The sequence below is a fragment of the Sarcophilus harrisii genome, chromosome 4, assembly GCF_902635505.1.
Source record: "Sarcophilus harrisii chromosome 4, mSarHar1.11, whole genome shotgun sequence".
Taxonomy (NCBI): domain Eukaryota; kingdom Metazoa; phylum Chordata; class Mammalia; order Dasyuromorphia; family Dasyuridae; genus Sarcophilus; species Sarcophilus harrisii.
In genome coordinates this window covers 204,158,566-204,168,515 of record NC_045429.1, presented here as the reverse complement: position 1 = coordinate 204,168,515, position 9,950 = coordinate 204,158,566, and the positions used below count along the sequence as shown (strand labels likewise).

The 9,950-nt window shown below is 32.2% G+C and overlaps 1 protein-coding gene across 1 annotated transcript in view; it reads right to left on the bottom strand.

Annotated features, from left to right (window-relative positions):
* Window positions 1–9,950, bottom strand: part of COQ3 (coenzyme Q3, methyltransferase) — a 30,676-nt gene continuing 20,726 nt past the window's right edge. Inside the window, exons 4-7 of the mRNA XM_031964495.1 lie at window positions 9,143–9,242; window positions 7,891–8,133; window positions 3,751–3,910; window positions 1–1,312 (exon numbers count right to left, since the gene is read on the bottom strand). Of these exons, the coding sequence (XP_031820355.1) occupies window positions 1,128–1,312; window positions 3,751–3,910; window positions 7,891–8,133; window positions 9,143–9,242 (688 nt within the window). The 3' untranslated portion in view covers window positions 1–1,127. The remainder of the gene's footprint in view (window positions 1,313–3,750; window positions 3,911–7,890; window positions 8,134–9,142; window positions 9,243–9,950) is intronic.

Sequence of the window (9,950 nt, the reverse complement as noted above, 5' to 3'; positions counted from 1 at the left end):
TTGCTTTTTGCATCTTTAATAGGTTTTTGCCTCTACAAAAAATCTTTAGGTCTCTCTTTGATCTTGAAATACAGGCCCAGTAGTCAAAGAATATTCCCAGCTTAGTTATTTTGGGGACATATCAATTTTTTTTTAATGGCAAGACAAATTCACAGCTTTATCAACATGTACTTTATTAACAACAATATAGTTCTTTGTAGTGATAGTGAATGGAACTGAGTAGGTGGGGTGTCCTCGATAACTGGGGAATAGCTAGACAAATTATGGAACATGAATGTAATGGAAAACTATGTCATAAGAAATGATGAAAATGACAATCTCAAAGAAAACTAGTAAGATGTGTATGAACCAATATAGAATAAAATGAGCAGAATCAGAACAATTTATATAAAACAGCAACACTGAAGACAAGCAAATTGAAAGATTCAAGAACAATACATACTACCTTATAGAGAATTCATGGATTAAGAGCAAAAATTCAAACATAATTTTTGAACATGGTCAATGGAGAAATTTGTTTTGCTTTTCTATGCATGTTTATTACAAAGACTTTGCCTTTCTTTTCTTTTTTTTCCCAATAAGACAGGAATGTGAGGAGAGCAAATAAATTTTTTTTATTCATTGAAAAAAGTTAAAATAAAATTTTAAAAAATCTATAGGCCCCAAGAAGTAGCTGCAATGGACTAGAAAAAACATCCACCTATTTTCAAATATATTTCACATAAAAGATATACTCTGAGAAATCTATGAAATCTTTACTATTAAGTTGCATGACAATTTAAAACTAAGATAAAGAGAAATATGATACCTTTAAAAAAATTAAAAATAAAGACAAGATTTGATAATAACATTTCTATAAGATGAAAAATTTAGAGTAAATACAGATAATAGGGGAGAAGACATGCCAACCTGAAAAAGCCCTGTAGTTTAAATATACTACTTTAGTAAAGCTAAGATTTTGGTATTAAAACAGGGATGTGAAGGTAGCTATAATTTTGAAAAGAATTTTTTCTTGTATTTTTGTTCTTTTCCTCCATGATCTTTCTAGAAAGTTAATTTTTTTACAGGTTTTCATATTTTAAAACATTAGAATAGCAAGTAACATTACTAAAATGTATAGAAGTGATTCATTTCTGAGATGCCTCCTGGCCATCTATGCCAGGAGATTTAGTATGATGCTCTTCAGTTTCCACTTTTGCACTAGATTTTATGGCATGAGCTGCATAATTAAGGCTGGTATGTTCAGTCCATCTCCAGTAGCCTGAGAAAGGATTGTACAGCATTCCTGTTATTGTCTGGACCAAAAGACCATCTAAAAAAAACATCAAAAAACTGATTTAATAAATTGAAGCTATCATAGTTCTCAGAAGGTTGATGTAACCACAAGTGATGAAAAAGCAAAGTTGAAATAATAGAAATATACTTTTCTTGACTAGGACAGGCTGTCATACTTTCTAATCAATTAGAGAAAAGATTTCACCTACGTGGAGACCTCTATAAAGATAGCTTCTTAGGTCTGATTTTTAAAATAGTATGAAAAGAAATTTAAAAAACAAACCATTTCTGACTGGGACTATAAAATTCATTTCAATTCAAAAAACATCTATTAAGCACCTACTATGTGCTAATACTGGAGTTTCAAAAAGAAGTAAAAGACAGTTTTTGCCCTCAAGGAACTTACTATCTAGTAGGGGATAATATCCAAGCAAATGTAGACAAAGAAAGAACAAATGGGATATTATTAACAGAAGAAAGTCATTGCAATTAAAGAGGGGTTAGGGAAAACTTCCTGTAGAAGGTAAGGTTTAATTGAGACTTAAAGGAAGCCAGGGTATAGCAGAAAAGGGTAAATACCAGGCATAGGGGACAAGAAGAAAAAATGCATAGTGAAGAAATAGTGTCTGGTTCATGGAATATAGCCTGTAGGCCAGTATCACTGGACAGAAGAGTACATATTGAGGAGTAAGGTGTAAGAAGACTGGACCCAGAGTTATGAAGGGCTTGGAATGCCAAACACAGCATTTTGTATTTGCTCCTGGATGTAACCAGAAACACTGAAATTCACTTGGGAAGTGTGTGACATAACAGACTAGTGTTTTAGGAAAATCACTTTGGTGGCTGAATGGAGAATAGATTGGAGTGGGGAGAGTCTTGAGCCAGGTAGACCTATCAGCTGGCTTTGGAAGCAACTAAGGTATGAAATAATTAGGGACCACACTAAAGTGGTGCATCAAATATTATGAAATTTAAACATTTAACATCACAATCTATTCAATATGTAGGACAATTTTGCAAATAAGTGTATTGGTCACAAAATAAGTGGATCAGTGCTTAATAGCAGCCAAGAAGCTATGAAGTCTAGATGGTTCATCATAGTATTTTTGAGGTAAACTTGTCTAACACTGTAGATTCTTCCCACTCAAACATTCTTAGCTTACTACCCATTATTAAACAGAAATCCATATAAACCTTTTGAATGATTGCACATATATAACCTATATAGGAGATTGCTTGTCATCTCAGGGAAAGGAGGATAGAATTTGGAATTCAAAACCTTAAAATAAAAATGTTAAAAAAATTGTTTTTGCATGTAATTGGGGAAACATTAAAAAAAAAAAAAATGTTCATACAATTCAACAGTGCCTCTAGGAATACACAGCATAGAAGACTAGGTTGCAAAGGTTCTTTGGGCTTTGCCCACACTAGAAGCACTTCAACACCTGAGGGGACATGTATAAGTAAAGAAATAAATAAAGAGGGATGCAATTAGACAGTATGGCTTTTATTGGCTGATGGGACCTAAGGTATACCCTGGCCCAATGTGATTAGAATCACAGAACATAGGAGTAATTGAAGGATTCTTGTAAGTCATCTAGCCCATTGTCCTAATTTTCACAGACTTAGAATCATAAGGGACCTTAGAGATAATCTAATCCAACCCTCACATTTTACAAATGAGGGAACTAGTCACATTTGGCAACTTGGAGAAAACAGAAACAAATGACGAGATCTGTCCATTTTTTGGTACTATTTTTTGACTCTAAGGTTAGTGTTCATTACTAGCTTAATGTAGTGTTCATGACCTTATTTTAAAAAAATATTCTGATAACTATATTCCAATATAATTGGTTTCTCTGCCATCTTATGTACTTTATTTTATGTCTTTAAAGACATTATTCTGGAAAACAGGACTATAGACTTATCCAGATTGGTCAAGTGGTCCATGAAACAAAAAAGGTTAAAAACCTTGGCACAAGACAAGCCTTGCCTCTTGAAGATGATTAAAATGAGGTCTAGAGAAGCTAAGTGAGTTGCTTAAAACTAAACTTGTTAGAGACAGAATCAATATCAGATTCCCAGTCCCCTGTAGGCCACATTCAGTTCTCTTCTCAACTGCACAATCATCACTATTTGATGTTCTGAAGATATTTTGAGGGCTTTCTGTAGGCTGTAAGTATTCTAACTTAATTTTCAATTTAGGGTTGAGATTAATGCCTTCAAAAGCCATGTTACCTTTTCCCTTTTGTTTTTTTCTTCTTAAAAGCTAAAAACAATTATTTGCCCATTAAATATAAAGGTTGATTCCTCCTGAATTTTGGGGGCCCAACTTTACTTCTTTATGTGTCATCTTATTTATAGCAATAAGTATAATACAAGACTTTAGTATGATCATATTTTAAAGAAGTTTTTATTTATGTTTTGGAAGGAATTATTTGGACTTAAGCTGGTTAAGACTATTTTAATACTTACTTGATTCTAAAAGGCTCTCTAATTCTTCTGGTGAAACAAACTTCTCCCAGGTATGAGTTCCTTTGGGTACGATGCCTGCAATTTGTTCAGCAAAAATAATTCCTAAAGCATAGGAAAGGTGTGTTTTGTTGATTGTAGTTAGGAACAAAGAGCCTCCAGGCTAACAAAACCAAAAAAAAAAAAAAGGCAGTTTAAAAAATTCAGAAGGTAAGGTAACACAAGTCAGGTTACAGGTTTGAGATTATCCCACGGTAAGTTCATCACCAAAACAATTGTAGTTGAGATGCATATAAGAAAAATATAACTTATCAAAATAATATTCATGATCTTGGAGGGATAAAAGTCTATCATTTTCTAATCATCATTAAAGGCTATCTTCATATTCAAAGACAGGTTTTTTATTAAAATCATATTCACAACTCTCAGAAAGCTAATCACAGTTACTTTTTCTAATTTTTGGTCACATGGATTCTGAAAAATGCTACCTGTAGATAAGGTAACAAATCAGTGTTTAGGTTCAACCTCATACCCATCAGATTGGTAAAGATAGTAAAGCAATGATTGGAAGCTTGTAAAAGAATAGGCAGACCAATGCACAGTGGGGGCTGTGAACTGGTTCAATCATACTTATGTCACTAAATTTACTTACTTAAGCATACTTTTTATACCAGCAAACCTACTATTAAACATCCATACCAAAGAAATCAGAGAGGGAAGAACCCATATGTACAATAATATCTACAACATCTCTTTCTGTAATAGCAAAGAAAATAAAATAGGTCCTCTTTAATTGGGGAATGGCTAAAAAATTATGTTAATATAAATTTAAGAGAATATTTTTGTACTATAAAAAATTATGGATATGATAGATTCTGAGAAACATGAGAGGATTTTTGCAAATTGATATAGAGTGAAATGATCAGGACTAGGAAAAAAATTTATGAAATGACAACAATAATATAAAAAAAACTTTAAAAGATCTCAAAACAAAATTGGTTTTAAAAGACTAACAATGATACCTTCTACATCTTGAAAGATAAGCAACTCAAGATTTTGAATATGATATGCATACTCAGACACATGTGAACTATGTTTTGCTAGACTAGATACACATTTGTTATAAGAGAGGATATCTATTGATGAAGGGGGAGGTGAGAGTGGTTTGTGAGTGAAATGAATAATGACTGACATACAAAAAAGAGTATGAACAAAAAATTCATTTATAAATAACAAAGGGAAATGAGAGCAAAGGTAATACAAAAAAATAGAGCAGTTTAGTCAAATTTTATTATGATATATGTGTGTGTGTGTGATTTTTTAAAAAGATATATCTTCTAAAAAAAAATCTACACATAAAAGAAATTTAATTCCTTACACAAGCCTCTTTCTTGTTCTTCTTTGTATACTGAAATTTTTGTTTGTTGGTGATATAAGTTCACAATGGAAAAAAATTTTTTTTTTTTTAAAATAAGGTGACAAATACCTCTAAAATGGGAAACAATAAAAAAAAAAAAAAACCCTAGAAAATAAAACTGGAAAAATAGCAATACTCCTAAGTACAAGCACTTTACGTATTATTGTCAAGTTTTTAATAATAATTCAGGCTCTTAATAAATTTCTTAGCATACCAATAATATTTTATGTAAAAATTATTGGATGACCTTCACAATCTATGTACACTCTAATCTTCTTATAAAGGAATGAGCTAAAAGAAATATCATACTTAGAAAAAAGGATTTCCTGTAAAATGTGAATCAATAACTTTCTGTAACAATAACTTTATGTAAGTACATAACTAACACTGTAAGAGATAGAATAAAATGCCCAGTTTGAATTTAATGATAAATGTTGGAGGGCGTGTGGGAAAACTGGGACACTAATGCATTGTTGATGGAGCTGTGAAATGATCCAACTATTCTGGACATCAATTTGTATTTTTGTTTTTTTTTTTTTATTAAAGTTTTTTATTTTCAAAACATATGTGTATATAATTTTCAACATTCACCCTTGTGAAACCTTGCATTCTAAATTTTTCCCTCCCTTACCCCCATTCTCCTAGACTTCAAGTAATCCAATATATGTTAAACATGTACAATTCTTCTATACATATTTCTATAATTATCATGCTGCACAATAAAAATCAGATCAAAAAGAAAAAAATGAGAAAGAAAACAAATGCAAGTAAACTACAACAAAAAAAGTGAAAAATACTATGTTGTGATCCACATCCAGAGAACAATTTGGAACTATGCCCCAAAAAGCTATAACACTGTGCATACTCTTTGATCTAGTAGTGTCTCTACTGGGCCTGTATCTCAAAGAGATCACAAAAAAAGGGAAAAGGGCTCATATGTACAAAAATGTTTGTAGCCGTCCTTTTTTATAGTGGCAAGGAACTGGAATTGAGTTGGGATTCTGAGTTGGGAAACTGAGTTGGGAACTGAATTCCCAAATTCAGTTTAAATGGTTGAATAAGTTATGGTACACGAATGTAATGGAATATTATTGTTCTAAAAGAAATGATGAGCAATCTGGTTTCAAAAAGACATAGAGAGATTTACATGAACTGATGCTGAGTGAAGAGAGTAGAACCAAGACAACACAACAACAGCAAGATTATGTGATGATCAGTTCTAATAGACATGGCTCTTTTCAACAATGAGGTGATTCAAGGCAATTCCAATGGGTCTGTGATGAAAGAGCCATCTACATCCAGAGGGAGAGCCATAAAGACTGAATGTGAATCAAAACATGTATTTTCACCTTTCCTTTTTTGTTGTGGCGATGTTTTTCTTTCTTTCTTTCTTTCTTTCTTTTTTCCCCCTTTTGATCTGATTTTTCCTGTGCAGCATGACAAATATAGAAATATATTTAGAAGAATTGCACATGTTTAACCTATATTGGATTAAGCTTTGGAGAGGAAAGGGGAAAGGGAGGGAGAAAAATTTGGAACACAAGATTTTGCAAAGGTGAATGTTGAAAATTATCTTTGCAAATATTTGGAAAAAGCTATAGAAAAAGAAAAAATAATAATAAGGATTTGTCTGGTAGAAAAAAAGTGTACATAACAAAAGGAAACATTTACTTTCAATTCCTTCTGAGTTATGGAATTTGTATAAGTTTAACCAGGTAAACAGAAGATGACTATATCTAGTTGGGTTTTTTCCCTGGAATATTTTAGGTACACATTTATGTGCATGTACCTATTTATATTAATTTTATTTGCATGGGCATACAAACTCTCAGCCAGCTCAATATGTGGATTCAACAACTAAGAATGAGATTTAGGATTTAGGAAATAAGTTCAAACAACTACACTAGTATTTTCTAAAAATCAATGAAATTTGGACAATGAAGAAAAATTGGAGACAGCATTCTGTTCTTTTGCCACTTGGACCTAGAGAATTCTCCCAAACAAAATACCATTTAAAATTCACAAGTGAATAATGATGGCTAGTGCAATACAATGTGGGTCACATGTTAAAAGAAATTTTGGAATATGTACTTACTGCACAGGGTCTTGAACAGCCATATATATTCAAGATCCTGCATATATATATATATATATATATATATATATATATATATATACTTCTTCAACATATGCAATTTGATAATTGAAATTACTGTAATAGATGTGTGTGTTTTTAATTGATTACAAATCAATTGTTCTCAGAATTTTTGTAAGTGTCCGTTAGCTATTTAAAATTAGTGAACATTATAGGAAAGACAACTGCTATAAATGTGTAGAGCTTTCCAAAGTTGCACTTGTCAAAGATCATTTACTTTCAATAAGAAATTAGGCTCCAAAAATGTTTTAGAGTGTCTACCTTTGCCTACTTTTTGCGTTGCCAGTCAGCAATCTGGATTTCAAGATATCAATTCTCTTATGAGTAATATCAATATTCAGGGCCAACATAAGAGCACATAAAGATATGGTCAGAAAAGGCTTCACCAGTCTCCCCAAAACACGCTAGACTTTCAAGGCTAAAGCTGGGGACTGAATGGTTTCAGTTACAAAAAAGAAATCTATTACCACATGCACAAAAAACCCTTGGCCCTGCCAAGATCTGCTTAAGCACCAGCTACTTAAAAAAAATAAACAGAAGAGAACTTTGGCCAAGCTAAAACAATGCTTACTTTTAATACTTGGCAGCAGCACTGAATAAAGGTTTCCAAATCATTCACATGCTCCACAACCTCTGAAGCTACAACAGCATCGAAAGTTTCTGCAGTCTCTTCTACAATGTCTTCCAGGGAACATGCTTTGTACTGGATCCTCTTGTCCAGGATTGGATCAAATGATTTGTGCTGTTGTGCTGTTTTAATATTCTCATTCAAAGGATCAATTCCAGTAACCAAAGCTCCTAGTCGCCCTAGAGGCTAAAGACAAAAAGGACTGTCACCCTCTGGAAGAAAGCAAGATGCCTGTACTAGCAACCTAAAATTTTAAATATTTTTCAAAAAGGCCAGCAGTCAGACAGTATGAAAAAATTTTTTTCTCTTGGTACATGGTGCTTTATTTATTTTCGGTAGTCATAGTAGCAAATAACCAAAACAACATACCAAATAACCAAAACAATATACGTTTATGTATTTTGCATTTTAAAAATAAAAGTATAATCAGTTTTAATCACTTGAGAGGACTGCTCTTTGTCCAGTCCTTTTCCTTTAAAAAGGAGAAATCATTCATTGCAAGCTGTTCTCTTTTTCAGCTTTGGAAATCAATGAGTACATTTACCGAAAAGCCATACAGACTTAGTTTATGTTGTTATAAAACTTAATCTTTATAAGGCTGAATTTTTAAAAGAACATAAAAATCCCATGAGCTTCTCATGAACATCAGTCTTATCATCTCACATTTAAGTTCAGACATAACATTTTAGATTTAAGGTATTTTTGAGAAGCAGCAGAGTATAAACTAATGGTTTCTTCTCACCTTTACTATTTACAAACAATTACATTAATGCCCTTGAAATCTGACAGAATAAACATTGTAATTATACAATGTTATTCCACAAGATCTTTCAACACAAAACCTGATGGACAATGTTTCAGCAATACTCTTTCATATTATGGATTCAGTAAAAAAGTATCTAAAATATAGAATGAAAGGCTAATTGCAAGGCTCCAAGGCCTGATATAATATAGCAACAAACTTAACTTTCACCTATTACAGTTCCATGGTGAAGTTAGATGACTGTAAGGGAATGGCTTTTTCAGTCCTAGCCCTACCTTCTCATCATAGATGTATATTATAATTCATTCATCCAATTGTTCCTTAAAAATATTTAATGAATACTGTATAAATCTGTTCCCCTCCCTCTTAGGCTTCTAAGTTAAGTTTAAAAGGGAAAAAAGTGAGATAATTATCCACTGATCTGGTTCTTACTTCACTTAACAATCCACCTCCACAGCCAACATCTAGAATCTTCATTCCAGACAACGGACTTTCCAAGTGATGATTAGTAATCATTTTCAAAAGGTTATCTCTAAAAAAAAAAAAAATAATAATAATCTGTGACTGGCTTACCCTCTAAAAAACATAAAAATATAAAAGTTCAGCAATTGGTTTATTAACAAAAAGTTTTAAAGTACCATAAATGCTGCATTTGCAATTTAAACCAATTTGTTTATAAATACTAAAAAAAAGTTTTTTAGAAACATGCAGAAGTGTTCCCAATAATCAAAACCAGAAAAGTTAAAGAGTAACTTCGAAAATGGGAGGATGGGAAGAAGAGGAAATAACAGAGACCAAAAGCAAGTAAGTTGTTTGTTTGTTTTTTTAATAGTGGGCCACATGATTGGAAATCCCTATTTTATTTCATATCCAGAAAATTAATAAAGATGATAAAAAGCAATAATAAACAATGTTGGATGAGTTTTGTTTTGTTTTGTTTTGTTTTTTTGCTGAGGCAATGAGATTAAGTGATTTGCTCAGGGTCACACAGCTTGGAAGTGATAGTGTCTGAGGCTAGGTTTGAACTCAGGTCCTCCTGACTTCGGGGCTGGTGCTCTATCCAACTAGCTGCTCCCATGGATGAGTTTTGATGAGACAAATACACTAATATGCTGCTGGTAGGGATGTAAGTTAGTCCAAAAATTTTGGACAGTAACTGGAAATTATGCCAAGAAAATGGCAGAAATATCAGAGATACAACTAGTAATAATACCTGAAGAAAGTTCAATACAGAAAGATA